The sequence below is a fragment of the Pezoporus flaviventris genome, unplaced genomic scaffold, assembly GCF_033815535.1.
Source record: "Pezoporus flaviventris isolate CSIRO_AGI_PZ_B2104156 unplaced genomic scaffold, CSIRO_AGI_Pfla_v1 ptg000015l, whole genome shotgun sequence".
Taxonomy (NCBI): domain Eukaryota; kingdom Metazoa; phylum Chordata; class Aves; order Psittaciformes; family Psittacidae; genus Pezoporus; species Pezoporus flaviventris.
Genome location: NW_026892563.1, coordinates 41,438,079 through 41,461,500, shown reverse-complemented (window position 1 = coordinate 41,461,500; position 23,422 = coordinate 41,438,079). Strand labels below are relative to the sequence as shown.

Below are 23,422 nucleotides of genomic sequence, written 5' to 3'. Positions count from 1 at the left end.
GTTTGTAGAACTCTTTCAAGCAATTGCCTCAGTTTTTTCTCCCAAATTGCCTGTTTGTCTAGAAGCAGCAAGGGAAATTAAATTAGATGTTAATGTTCTATCCAAATATTCTATAATTTCTATCAGTTCCTCCTTAGGAATTGTAAGCTTCTTGCAGCATTTGCTTTTTTCTCCCAGAGAAGTCATAACTAGGTATAATTGTGATTTTCTGTAATAGTGTCATTCTATGTAGATATTCTTAAGTCTGGATTTATTCCCATCCACCAATCAAGAAATAAGAGTATTCCAGCACTTCAGGTTCATAGGAAAGCATTGTCTTTCACAAGGATCTCAAGGTTAAACTCACTAGGGTTGGGGGCCAGAACAGCAACTTTGCCCTACCAAGTGTTTCTGTTCTTCATGTTTCCAGGTAGATCCCATGAATTTCAGTCTGGAGCAGAGATCAGGAGACTTGATACAGAAAAGAGCAGGCCTTTTAAAATATTTCCTCCAAGAACTAGGTTATAGTGGTCTTCTTCACAGAATTGAGGCCAAAATATGTGGATGCTTTATTAATCCCAAACCAAGAAGATTTAAGGAAATTCAGAATTAAAATCAAACTGAAAGTAAAGTAAAATTTGCCACTGTTTGTAACTGAAAACTGATTTGTCAACAAAGGTGTTATCTTCCACTCCCTGGATTTCTTAGAGTTGTCCTCTACAGGTGTGGGTTTTTTCTATTGCACCACATATATTTCTGTCACAGCATTTTGTCATAAAAGACTGCTACATCACACTGTTTCCAGTGATCTAATGGCTGTCTTAAGAACTATTTCTGAATCTGGGCTCATTGAGTGCTTTGAAAAGGTGCTGCACTTTTCAGAACAACTACCTAACTGTAGGCAAGATGCAGTTGAGAATAATGGCAGCTGACTTTTGGAAAAGAGCAGTCGTGCTGGGGATGTTGTGTAGTGCAATGTTAATTTTTATCCTTTTCTGAGAAAATTTATTATGCAGAATAATATGGAAAAAAATGCCTTTATTTTTTCCCTTTTTTCTTTTCCAAAAATATTTTTTTCAAGTGCATAGAATCTCGCTAAAATATAGCAAAAAGAAATTTTAAGCATCTGTTAATCCATTTTTTCAGTCTATTCAGGAGAAACATATGATGCAGCTTGTTCAGTTTCTCAGAGAGTTTTTCCTAGAGTGTGTTTTGATTAAGGGTGACCAACTTGCTCACAAATATATTAAAAAATCCATTTAGTTTTAAAGAGTAATACTTCTAATTGGGGATGAGATGCATTCTTCTTTTAAATTTAGGCAGCAGAGTTTAGTCTTAGAGTAAATCACTAGTAGTGTCTAAGTTACAGTGCTCCAAAAAAATGAAGTTGCGTGGTGTTGCAAACAAGTTCCTGGGATTCTTCTCCTTTTCTGTCAGAACTAAAGTTAAATCTGGATCATCTTTTGAAGTGAGATGCTGAAATCCAGCGAAGTGAGATAGTTATTCAGAGGCAGACAAAAGGACCTCTGGATTATTCCAGGGGTACGGGCAGCTGTATCACAGACTGAGAATGTGGCTGAAGCTCATAGCAGCTCCCTTCTAAACAGGACATCCAATTTTCTTTTCCATGGGCACGTGTCAAGGAGACAGTATATACTTATGCCACATCCTAGGGCAAAAGTGCTGCCTCACTGTCATGGTTTAAGCTGCTGAACCTAGGACGCTCACTGTGGTTTATCTTTAATCTTAAGAACTAGCAACAGCACCCAGGTTTTATAATAAAGACCTTGCTTGAGTTACTATTCACCTACACAGTTTCTTCGCAACTTCATTACCTAGACAGTGCTCTGTATTTGAAATTGTGAAAATCCATTACCTGAAGAGGTTCTGCCAAATAATTCGCGATTTTGCCTAAGTTCCAGACCTTAATTGAGCACAGCAGGTGGAAAGGACTTTTGCTGGTTTAGGTGTTGACAGGAGTTCCTTCAGAAGGAATTCCAGTCTCACTGTTTGAAAGTACCACAGTGAGAAGTCCTCAACTACATCCCTCCAAGAGTACTTTGTATTTTGTTTCCCTGTTTCTTGTATTCATATACTTTAACATCTTGCTAAATCTACTAATGTAAATGATGTAATTTCCTTAGTAGTTGTTCCCTTGGAGATGTGTCAGGTAATTACTATTTCCAACTTAATTAGTCAGAGTCTACCTGGTAAATGAAGATGTTCTCAGTTTTACATTGGCTGCCTATTTAGAATATTTAAGTATTCTAACAGTACTTTCTACTTTGAGTTAAGATTCCAAGCTCTGTATTTTATGGCAGTGGTATAAAACAATCAGGCTGCTTTGCTTAGATGAAGGCAGTTAAAGACCTACGAGTTCTTGAAAGTGCATTCAAGCATGACACAAATATTTGTGAGTGCTCTGTGACGATGTCGTTTACTCGAGCAGAATCTGGGGAAATAAGTTCAGGCCACCCTTTGAAAATTTGCTGCTGAACATTAGAGCATAGATTTCCCTCTGCACAGTAAAATGCTCTTCATACAGGTTTGGTTTTACTAGCTTAGAGCAGAAATTAGCCTTCATGCATTCTCACTGTATTATTTGTAAAGTAGTGGAAGTCTTCCCGTGATTCTGTTGGACTTGACCTCCAGAGGTCCCCTCCAACCTCAACCATTCTGTGATTCTGCAATGTCAATAGGGGCAAGCACACTCGTTGTTGTTAATGTTTGCTGTGCTCTAATATTTTATGATCTCTACTGCAAAATATTGTTTAGTGATCTTGAAAATTACATTTACCTAAGACATATAAGTTATGTGAGTAAAAATTGAGGCGTACTGTTCTATATCGCCTTTGCTTGAATGTGTCAAAAAGCTCTAAAATACATTATTCAAACTATATTCTAAGTCTCCAGATTAGTTCATTCAAAACGGTTAAAATCAACTGTACAGATGAATGATTTCTAAGTGTACTAAAAATATGATCTAACACATTCATCAGGAAGAAATTTTAGCCCTGCTTCTGATCTTTTTTTTCATTCCAAGTCAAGCCTTTTGAATGCACTACAAATTGTATTCTGACACCATAACTTCAAGTTTTATAAAGCCTTTCCTCATGAAAAGCTTCCATATGTTCCCCCATAAAAGATTATGAAGTAATGTGCAATCCCTGATGGTCTAGAACGTATGCATCAATAAAATCATGTGAGAGAGAAGTTGACCGGTTTTCAGTACTTTCCATAATGGGTATATTACAAATAATTTTGGAAAACATGCTCTAAGCCTTCTTTTAGCTTCCCTGTGGAAACACTAGTAACAATATGAAACAGGTTTTATATTAGAATGGAAGGTGCTCATAACAGAGCCAGCCTTTTCTCAGATATTGAGCGGTAACATTGGATAATTCAGAGCAGGAAAACTCTTTCTACATTTTGTCCTCTACTATTTCATTACTAAGTGTTACAGTCCCACCTTCATGAGAACGTAGTTAGGAGTGAAAACATCCTGAAGTCATTCTGTTGCTTCCTACCAAACTGAATGCAAAAGCTCATTATAACCCTGTTTCAGTTTTGGCTGGGAGAGAGTTAATTTTCTTCCTAGTAGCTGGCACAGTGCTATGTTTTGGCTTTAGTATGAGAATAATGTTGATAACACACCGATCTTTCAGCTGTAGCTCAGAAGTGCTTACCTTAAGTCAAGGGATTTTCAGTTTCCCATGCTCTGCCAGTGAAGGGATGCACAAAAAGTTGTGACAGAGCAAAGCCAGGACAGCTGGCCCAAACTAGCCAAAGGGATATTCCATATCATAGAACATCATGCTCAGTATATAAACTGGGGTACCTGGCCAGGAGTTTCCAGTTGCTGTTCAGGGACAGTATGGGCATTGGTCAGCAAGTGGTGAGTAATTGTAATGTGCATCACTTGTTTGGCTTTTTTTCCCTGTTTTCCTTGGGTTTTATTCCTCTCTCTCCTTTTCATTATTGTTGTTGTTGTTACTATACTTTACTATATTTCACGTATCAGTACAAGTTCTTACCTTAACCCACAGATTTTTCTGATCTTCCTCCCCAACCCATAGGGGTTGGGGGACAGGCAGTGAGGAAGCGGCTGCATGGTGCTTAGTTTCTTCCTGGGGTTAAACCATGACAAGCCCTTTTACTGAGCTCCCCAAAGCCTAAGAAATTTCTCTTAGCTATATTTTACAATCCCTGTATGACAAAAAACACCAATGCAAGAAACTATATAAAACAAAAATGGAGGGGTGGGAAGGGGAAGAAAGAGGAGTATATTGAATACACTGGCTTTATATTTTTTCTTTTTTCCAAAATTATAAGCAAAACCTATGGGAAAATAGTAACAAACTAAAGTCTTCTTTTGATGGTATTAGTAAGAAGAGGGTACTAGTAAAAAGAAGTGTGACCTCTCTATAACATCTCCTTCCTGTTAATTAAATTGAACAGCCAAAGAGCTCCTTTGGACTTTGAAGCTGTTAAGATGCACAGAAATGCACAACACCTGAAATGGTCAATTCCACCTGCAGAAAGTAATGGATCAGTTTAAAGTATAATAAACAAGAAAAACCAACAGCAGGTAACATGGCTGAAGAGCTGTCTGCATCTTCAGCAGGCTTTCCAATAACCTATTTCAGCCAGGTCGTTAGACACAATGCAGAGACTGAAGCATTCACTGTATCATAGCATCAGAATAGTTTGGTTTGGTAAGGAGCTTCAAAGGCCATCTAATCCAACCCCCTGCAACAGTCAGGGACATCTTGGACTAGGCCAGGTTCTCCTTTTTAAAAGCAAATCTCCACAAGCTGCACTACAAGCACAGTTGCTGTAGTGTTTGCTCTCAGTAAGGCCCAGGGACCCTGGCACAAACAGAACAAGCTGATTGATGGCCCTGCCTACCTGTATCTACATAACTTAGGAGCTTCAGATGCCATCCCTGTGAGTCCTGTGGACCCAGGGGACTACCATGGCATTGGCTTAAGCGCTGCTGATGGTAGCAGGGCACAGAACCCAGCGGCTGGAGAGAAGGAAAGGGTGGGATGTGGGCCCCAAAGGCAGCCCTTAGTGTGCTGGCACTTTACTGCATATGGGAGCAAAACTGGGGGGAATGCTTAAGCTCAGGTCAGCAGATGGTGAGTAGGCGTGTACTGTCATTAGCAGAACTAAACCGTCTTCAGTTTCTGAGGGTCTTATGCTGAAGTGTCTGTAAAGTGTCAGCAGCAAAAATAATGGGTCAGGTTAAAGTTTATCAGCTGGCTCAGTCCCTGTGAGTTAGTTTCTTTTAAATGATTTTTACTACAGCTAACAAGCCCCCCCCCCAAACAGAAGTTGTGCATTCTACTCTAGTTCATTTTGTTCCACCAGTATTGTACCAAGTGTCTTTGGCACCATTCTCTTCATCCATCCATCCATCCATCCATCCATCCATCCATCCATCCATCCATCCATCCATCCATCCATCCGTTGAGTACTGTTGCTGAGCCGTGTGGCAGAGCTGTCTGTCCTTTGTATATCTATGGCTCTTAAGCACAATTACGCTGCTGCTAGACCTAGTCCATGAGATGTGCCCTTGGTGTGGGGAGAAATGTCTGTTCCTTCTGCCTGGCCATGATGCAAGAGCTAATAACTGTGTGCGAATTAGTTTATGTGCTCCGGAGCTGAGCTAAGCATATGTATTTCCTAAACCCAGCTATCTACTCTTGCCCTTCTTCTCTGTGTGATAATACGCTACTAAAACTATGCCAGTTTAGGATGTGATGCCAGTGATTTCCCTATCAAATTCTACAATTTGTGGGATGATATTCCCCCTGGAACAAGAGATGAAGGTGGAAGGCAGGCTAATTGGTTCAGCACTCCCCCACTGCCTCTGAGCACAGGCACTTAGCTGCTGTAATTGTGAAACAGAAGAATTTACCCTTGAGTTATAAACTGGTATCACAGGACTCAGTAAACAGTGTATACTTCATGAACTGTCAGCTATTCAGAGTACTGTCATATATTTTTACCGTTTCAATGCGCTTTTCCAACTAATACCTGTAGCTAATGTATTTTCCTATGTTAAGGTGGCATAATGTTCATGGAGCAGGGAGAGGTTGGGTTTTTTTCCTCAATAAATCCATGCCAGTAAGCTGCTAAACAAAAGCTGTATTTCAGAGCCCTGAGGAACTGTGGCTTAATATTAATGTCTCCTTTTCCCAATTTAGAACCGGTAAAACCTTATACTAAAAGTCCTTCCCATTAGTGTAACGGCACCCACTGCAACAATAAGCGTTGATTTTTACACGGAACAACAGAACGAGCGTAAAGCAGTAGTTTCCATATGATGTGCCTGACAGAATAGCATTTCTCAAGGATTTTGTTTAACTAAAGAAATAATATCGTAGCATCTTAAAAGTGTCCAGAGTGGTTGCTTCAAAGAGATGATTTAAATTAAGCATTAAGATTTCTATTGCTAGCATACACCTCTAAAAAATGACTATTGATTGCTTTTCCAATTTGGAGCATAAAGCAGCAGGATACAAAGCAGCAGGCACGTTTTTGGTGGGCTTTAGCAAAGCATGATTCCAGTTTGGAAAAAAAAAGAGGAAAGACGACGTCTTCATTGCCCAATTGAAAAAAAAAAGAAAACAGTTAGAAGGAAATATAATCATTCTGAATTGCTTTCCACACAGAATTTTGTATTTCTGCAAAACTGATGTTTTCTCCTTAATATCATGCTCACACCTCCCTTCTTTTTTGTGGTATTTCCAGAGAGCTTTCTCCCTTTTTGTCTTGAACACAGGTTTTTGTTGCAAAGTTTCTTTCAAGTATTTAATGAATGTTTTAATGCAGACAAGTTAAAATCTGAGTAAGCTCCTATGTTACTGTAAATGCCCAAGGCTCTTATCGAACCTCTGTCCTGGTGGTGGTTGATGAGATGTAAGAGAATTAATTTTCTTTACCCACTATGTGCAATGATAATCAATGTCACATATATAGTCATGTAATTATCTCAAACCATTTTCCCATTTTGCAGGCAATAATATCAAAAGATGAATGAACTTTCAGCCTCTCCTTTGTTGGCAGTTTTGTGTTGATGGATACTGATCAGGGCTGAATGTTATCATCCTTTTCAGAAGCTGTTTGTGGACTTCTAGGAGGGACTAAGTGAGGTCTTGTTCTTGTAACTCTCTCTTCTACTTAATCAGAGGCATTTTTGAAGTGACAGTAGACTATATGGATGGGATTAAATTGCCTAAAACAACACTAGATGGCTGCTCATAGATACCCAATTAATACTGCTTTTCCTTTTCCTGCCACTTACAAAGAGTGCAAATCTCCTGCAGATACTGTCAGATCTGCCAGTCAGATATGAGTGTTGATTTTCTGGAGCATCTCAAATGACACCAAGATTTTACACTTACGCAACTGAATCTTTTAAGTGTGAGAGTAAAACATTATTTGTATGTATTCCTTTAGTTATTTGCTGCTTATAAAGCCTCAGTAATTTTATTCCTCCAGCTCTCTTAGTATTCACTGACTGAATTGCTCCAAAATTTGCTTCTCCTCGTTTTCATTTCTGAATATGTACAATAAGTGAAATGAATTTGAGTGTGTCTTCATTACTTTCTATAACAAAGCAACTTATTGTAAGACTGCTAGGAAATGAGTTATTTGGCATTTAACACCATTTAAATGTAAGAAAATGTCGATGGTGAAGCTCATGCTGTTTGGCTTTTCTGAAGCTTTGTACATATGGTATGTGACTCACAGTGGGTGTGCTTTATGGTTGGTACAATTCCTATTTTGAATCAGAGAAGCAAAGTTTTATTTGGGAAGCCTTTGTATGTTCATTATTTAGCCTTCATGTTTTAGGATGCTGTTTAGTACCGGATATCTTGGAGTTAATGAAACAATTTCCCATTTTAATACTGAATTTCTGTGTATTTCATTCTGGACTCTATCCATGTTGGCAACACTTCTACAGGAATGCTGAGGGCTTTTCAGGAGTGGTCAGAGGGAAAACTTCTGTGCCTTCTCTCTAGCCATCCTATATAAAAATACTGCATCCAGAGCACTAATTAAATTGATTCTTCTCCCACAGACTGTAGCAGGTCCCATAACAAATTTAAAGGGCAAGTGTATTGAGAAGAAACAATAGAACTCTTGCTTGAAAACTGCAAAGAAAAATTCAAAGCTCTCTTAAGCTGCTTTAAGTTCAGCACATACATCTGTGTGTTTTGATGCCAGATTTTCCTCTCTGTATTTTATGAGTTAAGAAGCCAAGCAAACAAACAACTATTGCATTAATTTCAAGGGGGCCATTTGTTTTTTCTCATTGTATATAAATAACTAAGATGTTTTCCTTCTCTTAAAAACACAATCGTGTAATACCTGCAAGGTGATGAAAACAAACCTGTCAATGCCTAACATTTTGGATGGATGCTTGCTTGATGTACTTGCAAAAACCCCTAAATTATTCTGATTGTCGATTTAAATTTATTGTAAGATGGGAGAATCTTGACTCTGTGCTTTTAAGCACAGTGTGTAGAGCTCTCATTTCAGATCCGTCTTTGATGCTGGCATTAACTAAGCATTAACACAAGCTAGCTGAAATAATGTCTCCAGATCTCTGTATGTGTGCTGAAAGCTGAAACAGTGGATGAGATGATAAAATCACTATCACATATCATCACTCTAATAGATATGTCACAAGTACGTATTTTAAAAGAGGTGGATGAGATAATGATTGTTTCCAGAAATAAAACCGTACATTTAGGCAATGAGAAGAATAAAAAGTTTATTATATTGAAAGCATAAAGTGTGTTAAGCTTCTGGTGAGAGCAAGCAGAAAGGGACCATGTCTGTTCTCCTGGTTTTGGCCTGGATCCATATATACTGACAGTTGTTGGGAGATGTGATGGAAGCTCTGGCTGATATAGCTGCCATGACACAGAAGTCAGTAACTTAGCTCCGAATTCTGGTTCCCCTTTTCCTCTTGCCTGACAAGACTTCTGTCAGGTGGCTTTAAAATACTAGATTAAACACACCTTTGGTGGTATAGCTTCACCTCTACTGGTCTCTCTTTGGTTTGTATACAAAACTGTAAAATGCCTCTGTAGCACAGTTATTTTGGAATGCATTATGAATATCCAGTAGTTGTAATTTGCCTTTAAAATACCTTTTTTTTCAATTCCTAAAGGTGCTGGAGTTCTTCATTTGCAAAGTATGCAGAAAACAACCTCTTTCTGGTTAAAGCTGTGTATTGTTTGACTTGGTTAAAAAGCAACAAAGACTTTTAACTGCTTTTTATAAGATCTGTTCCAGTGAAACTGTTAACTCTGCATAGATTTGGTTATTCTTTCTTTAAACAGTCGACTTCTTTTATCAGCCAAAGAACAAGTCATTTGATTAATGATCATTTTTATCTCTTTGAAAGGATCCTTTCCGACCATTGGGGTGAAGTCTCTTTCGAGATTCCTGAGGGCGGGATTTTTAAATAGCATCCTGGCCTCACATCCAGTGTCAGGGGGTGGATCTTTACCCCCCAGCATTTCCTCTGGTAGGTATTCCAGCCTATTCCCCCCGCCATCAGTCTTTCCTTTAACCATTTGCCCCATGTCTCCACACATCTTAGGGAAACAACATTTGGTATTGGTCTGGCAGGGAGACTAGATGTTCCTTCCAATAAAAAGCCAAACTGAAAGGAAATGGTGAAGATAAATTACTTTTCAGGAGCTAGCCTGAAGCAGTGTAAAAGAGAAACTATGGGAGAAACTGATGCGTTGTTAGGTGATCAACCTAAATATTGGAGGAGAAGGCCTGGTATTCTCTAGTCATACACTTCATGAAGCATGCCCACGTGCACCAAAGAAACGTAACTTTAAAAATGCCTCTAGAAAAGCACAGGGTTTATGTGCTTCTGTGACTCTTCCCTAAAAGTTTTCATTCCCTTGCTAAAAAATCGAAGCAAGACAAATTTGGAAAAGGAAAATTTAATTATGTATTGATGTAGTGTTTAAATCCTTTGTATGCTTCTGTAGTTGCAACTTGTATCTCATGAAAACAGCCTTAACGTTTATCAGTAAACTTTGATGGCAATTTGAGCTACTATAATTCTCCTAAAATGATTGAGAAAGCCCCATTGCCTGTGTTGCCAGCATGGCAATCTGTACTGCCTCTGGCAAGGTCCCCAGCAGAGGCACAGCTGATGATGGCATGAGGGACCCTAAAGGATTGGCATAAGGTTGAGTGTAGGGCAAGAACGAGAACACCATGCCAGGTAAACAGGCTGCTATCAGGTACTGGGCTGAAACAGGAAAGGACAGGTTAGAGGCATCCTTTCCCAGAAAGGCTGTATGTGTTTCCATTCTCTTTTAGAGCTATTAAGCATCATCTTCCATCAAAACTAAGAAATGAAGAATAAATACACGCACCTTAATTACAGTTAAAACTGCATCCAAGTTCAGTTCTGCTCCTTTCCAAATTACATATTTCTGTGTAAAATTAGTCTGTACATGGGCCAATGTCACATTTGTATCCTTTCAGGACATCTTACCTCTCATGTTACTTACAGTTTTTCTTAAAAAGAAAAATCCCTTATGGTAAAAGTAGGGGAAAAAATGAAAAATTACATTCTGTTATTGATTTGCTATACAAAAGAAACTGTTCTGCTTCTCTCTGTTCCATTTTATGTATTGCAGTCATTATAGGCCTCACTAATACAAGATAATCATTTTCCTTTTTTTTTGTGGTATTATGTCTTTTGTTTATTTTTTTCTTTAAATAGAAGGTCCTCAGCAACTTTGATGTCTTTTCTCATGACTGTTTGGGTGTCCTTTTTTAATAGTTTGTTAAATACTTTCATATTTTTCTCCTTGGTTTATCAGAGTGTTTAATAACCCCTAGGCTATTGGCAGTCAAAATCACAATAAGATTGGTATCTGTAACCAAACAACTGTGTGGAAGAGGAAATAGTCCAGGTCCAATAAAATTCTCTGTTTTGAATGTAGTGTTATCTATAGCATAAATCTATTAGATTACAAATGGTTTAACTGCACCCATGAACTGGCAACTCAACTACGTATCTTCCTACAGGTTTATTTTATAAGATCCTCAGGACTGTTGTTTTCTGCGTGCTTGTAAAGCTTTTTATCACAATTTTTAAACTTAAAGCAGAAATCTTAAATGTGGTTTCAAAATTTCTTGCTATTAAATGTCTTTTACTAAGAATTCTGATTCAATCTGTTGAAATATTCAAAACAGAGGAAAAAAATTGAAATACAGCTACATGATGTGCACCATATAGCCTAGCAAGGTAATGGAAATACAGCAGCAACCCCAGAGAAAGGGAAAGACTGCCCACCTTTTGGATAGTGAGGTTTGCCAGGTAGTTGAAAGCCAGTGAAGAACTGCAATAAGGGCGATAGACAAGAGTGTTCCTTTGAGAGAGAGTGCATATGGGGGGGCCGGGTGGCATGAAACTCCATAGTTCAAGTCAGAAATTGCTGTTAACAAATGTATCCTAACAGTCATGCCTGTAGGGCTGCTATTTAACTCTTTATTTCTCATTTTATCATAGTCGTATTTACATTAAGCATAAACTTAATTCTGAATTGCTTCTTTCTGTTGCAGAGATGACCAGAGGATGCTATTTCCATTTCATGATAACTGTCTTAAATTGCTAAAACCAGCTTTGCCATGCATGTGAGGAAAAAAACCATACGTTTAATACATTTATTTCTTTTTAAAGAGGTTTGTTGAAGGGAGTACTGATGTAAGACGTGAGAGACTCACAACTGAAACTCTTGCTGTGTATGATTCAGTGGAAAGTATAAGTTCATCCTGGTATCATGAATCTCTTAATAACAAACAGAAGTGATGTACCCTTTGTTCCTTTGTATTGAAAACTACTGCACTAAACACCTGACCTTTTTTCTGACTATTGCTTTACCAAGCAGCAAAGACACCCAAGGCAGCAATGCTCCAAGAAGGTGTTTAAGCAGTGATGTCTGTGTTATCATGGCAGCCTCTGGCTGTTAGCAACAGGCAGGCAAAATCAGTTCCCCACTGCAGCCTTGATGCAGCCTCCAAGGCTTCCCCTCTCATTAAAAGTGAGAGGATTGCTGTTTGTGTATTGGTACTGGAGGGAGGCATGCTCAATTGCTGCTTTTGCTAGCACAGTGACCCCACTTTCATTATCTAAGATGTTGGGCTCATATTGGCCGGCAGCTTTCATAAGCCTACCAGAAGTACTTAATGTTTAATAACTTTGCTGAATTATAATGTAATTGCTTCAGATGCAGCTTTTGTGTAAGATTTCAGTGAATTTCACTACACGAAAGGCTTAAAATGCCTGCATTATTCTGCTATTACAGTCATTGGAACAAAGATAATGGGATGGGTTTTATTTTCCAAAGCCTTTAACTCAAGCTAAGTGGCAGATTTACTCCAAAATAGTTGGAAAATTTATTCCTTACTAAAGACAAAATGCTTTTAGATCTTCTTTCTCTACAAAATCCCCCACAGATGTTTTAAAGGAAACACAGAAATAAACTGGAAAGCATGCTATAAATAAGTGGTTGAAAATCAGCTTGGCAGGGCAGTGTAGCTGTTGGTTTCCTTTTTTCCCTTTATACTTTTCATTCAGTAGTTGTGGAGGTTGCATTTCTTTTGCCATTGCACTGGCAGATGATGTTCGGTATTGTGTAATAGGGTGTCTGCTTTTGCACTCTGCAAAGGTTCACTTACGTAAAAGGGTATCCTCATTTAGCCAAATTAAACATTAATTTATGCTGCTGGCGGGAGGCATTGCATCTTTCTGTATAAATAGATTGCCTCAGATGTAGGTGATTTTTAAGCCTAGACATAACTATGCTTGTACTTGATAGTTACATCAGAAGTCTGTCACTGCTGTACTGCCATTTCAGTAGAAGTAAAGCTTTTGGCAGGCCTGCAAATATCTATCCTAGATTTTTGCAAAAACAAGCCCATTTTCAGACAGCTCCTTTTGATTTATTGATCCTTTATGTCACAAATTACTTAGTTTCTAATTATCCCCCCTGTTAGCAGTACAAATTCACATGGCTTAGTTAACGTAGGTCTATAATGACAGATGGATTCACATAAGTAATATTTTCTCATTTGATATCCTTACATATATTAAATAGAATTCTTAAACCACTTAGCAGTGTACAGTCCTCATCAGACTTGCACTGGCACGAGCTGTGGAAGTTTGCCCCTTCCTTTCAGTTGCATACGCACATATATACGCATGTTGTGAAAAACCAAATACCTAAATTGCCAGTGCTACATCTATGTTTTCCAAATGCCAGCTCTTCCAAACTAAGTTGAGTGTTCTTTGTTCCATTTGGGGGAAATTCTTAGTTTACTGTTCTTGCTGTGTGTTGGCAGCTCTTGATTTCAGCCGTGTGTACAGGGTTTCTTACATAAGTGCATACCCATACTGCCTGGCAGAAGTTCCGGGTAGAAAAATATGTGGTATGCTGCTGTCTTTGAAGAGTGTCAGACTGATTGTTAAGCTTGCCAAGTTGGAAAGGAAAGGAGGGAAAGCAAATGCCTTTCTTACTGTTTCTTTCAAGCTAAACTCCTTTCCTGAGCTTTTCTGTTCACAAGAACAGCTAGAGATGGGTGTCAGGATATGAGAAACTATGGAAAAGTTCCTGTTAAACAGACCTCTCAGACCTCTTTCTTGCTGTTCAGCATTCAAACTACATTAACAGGAGAGGGAAAAGAAAACATCAAAATTATTCTTTCCACATACATCTTTCTTTGAACATCAGTGTTGTGATTTGCTTGTGAAGTCTTCTGATCTCCCCATGTAGTCAGCAGCTGGATCATTGCCCCCTGTTTCATTCATAGGGCACAGGACTCCTCCTCCACATGAAGTACATTGTACAGAGGATATCCCCCTTTCACTGTTTTGCTGCCTGGTTTTCTATGACTGTCTAACATACATTGTAATGTTCACATTTATTACAGGGAGCTTCTCAAAGAACTCAGATATAACTGTAGAATACTAAACCAGATGATTATCAGTTTTCTTTTTCCCCAAAATTAGTATTTTATTACCGTTTCCAAGTGCACCTGAATGAGCCCATTATTCTCGATATTGTATAAACCAACAATTGAAAGCAGATTATATTGACAGATCCTTATTGAACAAAATTACTCAACAAGAGCCATCAAGGAGCCATTGTTCATAGTGAAACTCAACTACAGTTATTGGTACTCCAATAATGAGAAAAGCAACTTCTTTTTTTTCAGTTAATGCGGTTTTCCTTACTCTAGATTCCAGCACCTAAACTGCTGTATTTCTTATTAAATGAAAATTGCTATTCCTTTCTCCCTAGCTAACAAATTGATTCTTTTATTGCATATATGTATTTTCTAGTATCTCTAAAATGGCTCTTCCAGTTGATTTTTTCCAGCCTAAATGCTATTTCACTGGCATGTCTAACCTATAAACCCTACAACTAATACAGAACGGAGTGTTTTCTGAGAATAGAAGTCCAATGAATATGGACTTTTCCATTAGGCAGGCGGGAAGTACTTCAGAACCAAAATAGGGATTGAGCAGTGAGTTGCATCAATAGTGAGATAAACTTTTGTGTGTGTGCTGCTCCATTAGGGTTTAGCTTGAACTAGAACTGGAATTAAGCTCTGAGCATAGTACAGGGCGTGATAAAAGGAGGTCATTCTCCACCATTGCTAAATAGCAATTTCCATGCTTAGATGGTCATCGTAAACACTTCCAAGCGTTTTATCCCTGGAAGTTCAGAAGCATTTATTGGCCTGTGTGGTCATTTTTCCATAATGTACATCACTGTTGCATATTTTTTAAAATCTGACTACAGAAAAGGTGGTAATTTGCTGTAAGAAGCTTGTGAATTGAGGCAAGTTGCTGTTCATTACTAACAGGAGCAGAAAGGTAGGAAGAGGAGAGCTGGAGGAGCCTGATGGATACACACGGAGATGTATTTGTAAACAAGCACACATTTGTAGGTAGAACACAGTTATCACAGTTATTCTTAGTTTCAAGATGAAAGGGGAGGGAGGAAACCTGAACTCCCTTTTTAACATAGCAGTAAAGCATTGAATGTGAAAGCAGATCCAGATAGATTTTTTTTGTGAGGTGGAAGTTGGAGGGAATAGTTAACTTGCATAATGTTTAGGGGGTTTTGGTCTGTTTAGGTAGGAAGCCAGTGCACCTTTACCAAATTCAACTTGCTGAAATAGCATTCTTATGTGCATGGAAAATAATCTGCCTAACTCTAGATTTTACACACTGATATTTTACAAGCCTATTCAAGTGCCTTATAAGGTTGGTGAACACTAGACAGTTCTGGACTGATGCGTAGGACCCGTTTGCGATGTCTAGTTATGAAAATTTGACTCCTTCCACTGAAATGCCTTTTTCTTTCTCAGGAAAAAATCTAGTTATTGCCAGCTATGTCTGCACAGTTACCGGAGTTGTGTTGTGGGAGATGAATACTTTTGGTTGTCTTCTTCATGTGTCAAAGGGTTTCTGTATTTTTCTTATGTTTTCAAGATATATAAAACTCTGCATCTGAAGTTTGCTACTGGATCAATCTTCATTATAACCCCTGGGGTTTTGTTTATGATCAAAATCAGAGTTGAAGGGAGAAGCGTGAGAACGTGTGCCTTCATGTCCTGAGGGTAGAAAACCTGAAAGAGAAACAAGAAGAAAAACCCCAAAGAGACCACAAAAATGCCACGAGGCTGGGTCCAGAGCATAATTTGTTTGTTAGAGCCCTGACTCATGATCTTTTGTTTTCTTAATTCTGGATTTAGTAATTCACACATGTTACAAAGCTTCCTTTGTGGATTTTAGAAACTTGAGGAGTACTGATGTGTAGCCTCCAATGCCTCTTGAAAGGAGAAATTATGCCTTTCTCGTCTGCAGAAAGCAGCAAGACACTCACAAATAGTGAGGAAGGAGGTGATGGCTCATCAGTTTTGTATAGCTCACAAGTTTAAAGTTTATGTAGACCAAAGGGAAATAGGAGCAAAACATGTGCTCAAATAGTAAATGGGAAGAAACACATAAAGAATGTTCTGAAGCGCAAGACATGTCAGAATCTTATAAAGCTCACAGTCAGGCATAGTAATGAGAAATCGCTCTGTTAGTCTTATCTCTTTAGCTTTAGAAGGAGGTAAGTTTGTGGAGAAACAAAATCAGAACATGGCTTTAGAGTGAGAAATGCCTGATAATGAGGTAATTTCCTGAGACATGCGAGTTCTGACTTGCAGAAGGTATAGAGTAATGTTCTCTTACATGAACAAGAGAACCGATTCCAACCTTTGCTGTTTTAAGTGGAAGAGTAAGTACCCTGTGTTTCTGTTAACAGATCTATTGACATAACGAGTAGTAAAGATTTCATTGTAAGTAAATAGAAATGAACAAGTAGTAACTATATTACTTTTGGTGGATTACTATTACATAAAAAAAATCATTAAAGTAGGCTTTGCTGCATTATTTAAAATGGCAACAGGAGACAACAAGCTGACTATTTTGTCATTAATATGACTTATTCATCACTCTACCACTCAATTAAATTACACACTCTCAGAATCTTGTGTTACGGAAAAAGAAAAGGAGAACTAGGAATATATGCAGTGTAAGTTTTGATTATAATTCACATCTCGCATTGTTCTTCAATGTTTGTGGGTTTTCTTTTTTGTATTTCTGCTTATCAAAAAGAAATGTCAAGCAGATTGATCAGTGCAAAATACAAATTGCAACATATTGTGAGGTGGCGTGGCATCACTACGGATTTTGCTGATTTTATTAGAATGGCATTGCAGTACAGCTGGGTGGGAGAACTCCAGGGAAAAACTCTTAGGGAAGAAAACCCACCTTGTCAAAACCAGTCAGCTTCTTATCACAAGGTAGTAGTTGCATTAAAACAGTGAATAACTCCTGCACCTTCTACAGATTTGTCTGAGTAATTAAATCCATATCCTTTTCCTGCATCATGCCAGCGCCAATATTGCACTTGGGTGTTGAGTCTGGTTTTCCGAGATGGTGGGAATCTGAAATGGATTTGTCAGAGCCAGAGTTGCTCCATATGAAAGGAGGTAAAGCTGCTTTAACAAATAGCCCACACACACTTCTGAGCTGGGAATATTTACAGTTTCACCGGAAGTATGATGAAAACAGTGAATGTGGCTATGGTATCAGTATATGTCATGTATAAATACAATTATAATTTCATATTGATATCTTAAGTGTGTAGTAAAGTGATAAATTTGTTACACTACGGTGCTGCAAACACTAAATGGGATATGCACATAGTGTGTAAAATCCATATTTGGGGTTAAGACCTGTTGCCTCAGAACACTATATAATTCTTATACTTTAAAAGTCTATTTTCTCATAGTATTTCTTACTCCAGCACTGCTGGGTATCCAGAACTGCTACGAGAATGATTTAACTGATTCGGTCATTGCATCCATCCATCTTCAGACTTTTTTTGCTTTATCCTTCCCCAGTTTGAACATGAAGTTCTATGCTCTCCTCCAGCAGCACCCACTGTTTTTAGCCCCTCGATGCTCTTGATGTCTGTCTTTTATTCCAAGTCCTCAGCCCAAGATTGCACCTTTTTCAGTGTTCTTTTTCCATGCTTTCTCTTATGTGGACTTTGACTGTAAAATTAACTCAGCTCTTTCTCAGGTCCTTCTCCAGTGCCTATGCCTGTATCTCTGTGAAAACACTCAGCTGCTCAAGTCTGTAAACTAGAGTCTGAGTGTCCCCCTATCTGGTGAGGTGCCCACATGCTGCAAATGGGACTCATCATCAGTCACAGGAGTTGTCTTTTGGTCTTGTTCCCTGGGGCTACATGTGAGCTCTTGCAGGCTCACTCAGCCCTGGCATCACCGTCTATGCTGCAGCCTGTGTCACCCTTCTGAGCCCTGAGTGCTTTCCAGACTTCTGTCTGTACTGCTTCACACTGCTGTATGTCCTTAAACCCATTTTTTCAAGTAAAGATGTCCATGTTTTATACAAGCAAGCAACCATAAATATATGAAAATAATTTGATGCCTTCCAGAATTGCATTAGCCTACCCCATGGTAAAATAATAGAAGATTGCTTCTCCATTTCAGAGACTTCTCTGACCCTCGCCTTTATTCATTCCTGCCCTTGCTTTGAGGATGAAGAATTCATCTTTTTTAGTACCATGAGAGCGACAAGGATTTTCATAATCTAAGTGATAGTCTTTTTTCTTTGTCTAGAGGCAAACATTATGCTAGTTTAGAAATCTCCCAGTATTATTTTTCAAACTCAATTTTGTTGTCCTCTTTAAAGCAAAAGCAGTATTCTGTCTCTGTACAGGGTTCAGCACAGACCTTAATCTTTTCTGGACTGCTCTTTACAGCTAAAATGAAATAACATCAACTAATGTCATCCATAGCCTTTTGTCTTACCAACAACTTTGTTCGACACAAGCCCTGGGTTGGCTGCTGCCCTCTGACTCCTCGGTGATTAAGTATTCCAGATTGCAGTCTGATCTGTCCCACTGCATGTCCTTAGGATGGTGGCTTGGTCTCTGGGCTGAGATGCCCAGTATTGGATTACACCCTTGGATGTGCCAGAGTCAGCTGCTCATCTTCTCATCTCATCAGCTTCTCCAGAGCCAATTCCTCCCATTCCTTCAACTGTTTGTGCAGAGTCTGTTCATACAATGCGAATGCACAGCGGAATCACTCACGTGCCTCTCCGGGGTACTGATCTAGGGAAGAAAATACAACACTGTGCATTGGTAACAAAACAGTCTTGTTGGGTATACTATACTGACTAGATGGAGAGGCCCACTTGATTTCCTGAACCTGTTTTTCCTATCACACCTCTGAAATCAAGATGTTTCCTATCTGACTTTTCCTGATGCTTGAGGTACTTATATTTGTAAAACGTTTAGACATCCTTGTATGAAATTTGCACGCCTATAAAATCACTAGAAAAGAATTGTTTGCCAGGAATAGAACCTGTGTTTTACCACTTTGATGATAAATGTACCCACTACAGTCTGCTGTGTAGCAGATTTTTGCTGTACCTTCAAGCAACTGAAACAATAGCTGAGGTATTTTTGATCTGCAGGTACTCCAAAGACAAATACTATGCTGACTAGAAGTTTCACTGTATTGCCTGTCACAGTCCAGCTTGTAATACATGAATATCTTCAGTGATACATCAAACTTGCAGCCAAAATAGGATGGCTTTTATCAAGTGCTGGCACACTAAAAGATTATTTGAGAAGTTAGTGCTAGGATCCAGATGTAATATTTTTTGCTTCAGATAATCAAGTGATGGAGCCGAGTTCATTTTTGTGGTGTCTTGACGCAATCTTGCATCAGGTTCATTTGAGATTTAGGTAGGATGGCAAGTGATGCAGACTGAGTCTGTGGGAAGCTGTCAGCCAAAGTGAGTAAATTTATAGTTCACCAGAATTCCCAAATACATAATGATCTCCAATCTACAGCAGCCTGTTTGAAGACAAATGCTACTTATTTTGGTGTGTTTAGCAGATCATGCTATTCCTGTGCTATCATGTACAAGAGCTGGTTTTCTGTTAAGGCTTATCATTTCAAGTGATTGAAGGAACACATCAAGCAGTTTAGAAGCTCATTAATATTATCCAGTGAAAAATACCGAAATCTCTTTCCTAAATCCACAGAAAAATTCATACAGGTACATTTCATAGTTACTTTAGCCTAGAAGCTCATGCTGTTGTCCTGAGCAAAATGAGGTACAGTTTGTTGGGGTTTTTTTGGATAGGGGAATATTTTGTGAGAGCACATGCAAGAATTAAAAATCGCTTTTACAAAGTAAATGTGAAAATAATTTGTGTTGAAGGATATGAATCTAAGGAGCATAAAAGATACAATGAGAGCCTATGTACCTCAAAAAAACCCCTTACAAAATAGCTTCCAGAAAGTGTAGGGCACCAAAGGATTACTAACAGGAAACCAGGGGCATTGTTTTGAAGCTCAGCAGCTCTATTTGTCATTCCCTTCAAATGCAGATCTTCCACAAAGGTGTTTTAGTTGTTGATTTACCCGGAACGATTTATTGCAAGATGCTGTTATCTGCTGCAATTTAGACATTAGTACTTGTTTGAGAGAGTTCGCATATAGTAAGATCCTGTAGCATCAGGTTGCTGCTTGTTTATTTCTCTAGATTATAGAATATTCCTTTCAAATGGAGACGTCAGGCCCTTGACAGTAAGAAAATGGTAAAGGTAAAAGAATCTAGGATGTTCACGTGCATGGAACTAAAGAGGCTAGGCTATACAACGTCATCATTAACAAGCTGAACAAAGAAAACATCAATTTTTAAAATGCTGTGATGAGCTTAAAACTGATGCATTGTTTAAGCTTATAATGCAAAACCAGGGTATAACCAATGGGTGCAGATGAATATCAGTTGATTTGATGGCAGATGTACATCTGCAGCTGAGGTCAAGCTTTCAGTTAAAAAAAAAGAAGCTGGTAATTCTTCACACGTGAGAAAGGCAATCCAAAGCCGTTAAGGCATCTGAGAATTTTCACACAGTAAAAGAATGTACTACTGTGCCAACGTTATGGAGCACTGTTGTATTCACTGAGGACCTAAACGTCAGGGTGAATACGGAAAGAAGCCCAAATTTTATTAGGAGAAATGAAAGATTATTGTGAGGAACCCCCAGAAAAACTAGACTAAGCTACGTGAATGAGCATCACCAGCGTGTCTGCAACTCCCAAGTCCACATTTTGGGACAGAGAAATGGCTCATTCACTCTTCTAAATTTAAGGTTGGCTCTAAGACCTCACGAGAAATAAATACCTGGCTGTGGCTTATTGTATATAGTGGACAGTTTAATAAGCACTTCTGCTATTAGCTGAGCTGAACAGAAAGTTAGCATGCACAGAAATGGACGGTTGTGCTGGAAGAATCATAATGCCCTTCCACGCTTTCTCACCATAAATACTGTGTGTTTCTTATCTTCTTTTGCAAACATAAAAAAAGTAATGAAAGAGGCTTCTTTTGGATTTGAAACACATTGGAACAGTTAGTGTTGTATCGAGAAAGTGAAATGGGCAGATTGCGGTGTCATAAATTGGCACACTCCTGGTTTCCCACAAACCCTAAAAGACAGGCATTCTTGGGAAAGAAAAGGTGTCCATTTTAAGGCTCTTTACCTGCTTCCCAATCTTTCTAGCATTCTTGTTCATTACCTTAGTTTTGCCCATATTGGAATGGCTCATTTGTAATAGTAGCAATTCTAACAATCTTCTTGCTGCATAGCCTGATTAGCATGCTTTTTGGTCCTTTCCCATCAAGCAGTTCTAGGGTGCTGGTTTATTCCTGGGTATCACAGTGAAATTATATGTGATTAAGTACCCAATTTAAAAGTTTCTCTTCAGATTTGGATATCCTTTTAAGAAATAAATGTAACATGTTATTCTACTTCAATTTGAATATGATCCCACCTGGAGCCATACAGGAATGCTGTTGAGCAAAACTATGATTTGAAGAACATTGTGTATGTTATGTATGTACAAACATATGAATTCAGAGTTTTGCTAGATTATACTCTCCCAACACACACACACAATCTAGGAGAGCTTTTTCTGTCACATGCCCTTCAATCTGTCTATCTGTAGGCCCCTAAATCATCGATATTTTTCTCAGAGAGGAAAATTGCAGCACAGAGTTTATAATTTCTAGGACATGGCTTATGAATATGGGGGGTTTTGCCTTAACTCAGATATGTTCCAAAATGATACGCACCTATGCAGCAAGTGTTGCTATTTGGAAACAGCAGGCTCTTCTTTGATCCATTGGAAAGCGAAAACCACCGGAGTGAATGATGCACATTCAGCTAATCCAGTACCAAGAGAAAAACATAGAAAATAATTCTTAGAGAATAAATAGGGAATTGTGCTTGTGATATAAATGAGGATTTGGAAAATACATAACGTATTTAACTACTGTGAATAATCTGTGTATAACAGCTGGTTTTATAAAAGGCCCATAATATATTTATAATCCTAATGAATTTCTTTGCTGTTTTGCAGGCAGACCAGTAATGATTGTAGTTGAATACATGGAGAATGGATCCCTTGACTCCTTTCTGCGGGTGAGGTGCCATTTTCTGATGACATTTGAATAAGACACCATTCTAGGTTAAGATTTTAAATCATTTATCATAAATTAATTTCTACATAATGTTATTCATGGATTTTTAGCGAAGAATAGACGCATTTTCCCCAGGGTACATTTCTAAGGTACAGTTATGCATTAGAGCATGGCTGGAAAAGGAAGATTTAAGCTTAAGAATATAATTGATTTCTTCCACAAAAGTAGTTCCCATGTTTAGAAAAATGTGTTTCAAATAGTGTTTTTGGGAAGGAAAAGATAAATTGAAGTACAAACACCGAGCCTTATGGAAGCAGCTCATTTTGCTCAGTCAAAAAGACTTTGGTATGATTTTTTTTGGCTGGTGAAGTGTAGAACAGATACAGTAATTGATTTATAATTATTTATGGTTACTTGCATTTAACAAATTGAATCAGTTCATGGGTGAAATGTTCTGGCATTAATTAACCCCCAAAGGTCACTAATAAATATTAAAGAGGGTCTACAGGAAGCATGAATAGTATGGTGCTGCAGTTGTATTTATTTTTTCTTAGGGACATAGAACAAAGGAATGATCCCCCTTAGTTAAGCTAAGTTAAACTTAGCCTACAATAGTCTCTTTGTTTACCCCTGGAAATGCTGGAGGCCCAGTGACATAAGACCCTATGTGAATAGTTTGATAGTCAAATTAGTCTTAAAAAGCAAACATCAGCCCTTACTAGCCTTCTGTCTTGCCATTGCCATCTTGCAGAATGGCAAAGCCAGGGTTGTAGGCAAGGTTGGGGCAGCAGGTAGAGGGACCATGGTTTTGGGAACTTGGTTGAAAGGGTTCCAAGTGCAAAGGAGAGGTGTTCAACAGGGAGCTGTGAAAATACTTGTATGAATATAAATGATGGTGACTCAAGGATGCTTTGGTAGCAGGAAGATGGGACTGCTTAGAGAAAAGCACGAATAAGCAGGAAGAGGGAAAAACAGCCAACACTTTAGAAAGAAGACCTAAATCAGAGAGAGGGAGAGGAAGTCATAGAGAGGGTACATGTTTAACAACAGGTTGAGAAAAGAGGTAACCAAAGAGCATCTGGAACAGAGGATGCTACCCTGAAAGCACATCAGACCTATTATCTTTGATATTTCTAGACATTGTTTTTCCATTCCTTTTGTTTTGATTATTCTGTAGTATTTTTTCTGTAATATTTCGTCTTGTCCTTTTCACCAACTGTCCCAAATGATTTTTTACTTTCCTTTTTCAAGACACATGACAGACACATGCTGTGTTGTTAGAAACACAGCAGCACT

The 23,422-nt window shown here is 38.4% G+C and overlaps 1 protein-coding gene across 8 annotated transcripts in view; it reads left to right on the top strand.

Annotated features, from left to right (window-relative positions):
- EPHA6 (EPH receptor A6) overlaps window positions 1-23,422 on the top strand; it is a 467,959-nt gene that overhangs the window by 383,577 nt on the left and 60,960 nt on the right. For 6 of the 8 annotated variants that reach the window (XM_061454327.1, XM_061454320.1, XM_061454322.1 and 3 more), the window contains 2 exons: window positions 9,407-9,529; window positions 22,066-22,127. In XM_061454327.1, the coding sequence (XP_061310311.1) occupies window positions 9,407-9,529; window positions 22,066-22,127 (185 nt within the window). The remainder of the gene's footprint in view (window positions 1-9,406; window positions 9,530-22,065; window positions 22,128-23,422) is intronic. The other 2 variants (XM_061454323.1, XM_061454328.1) reach the window with 1 other exon arrangement.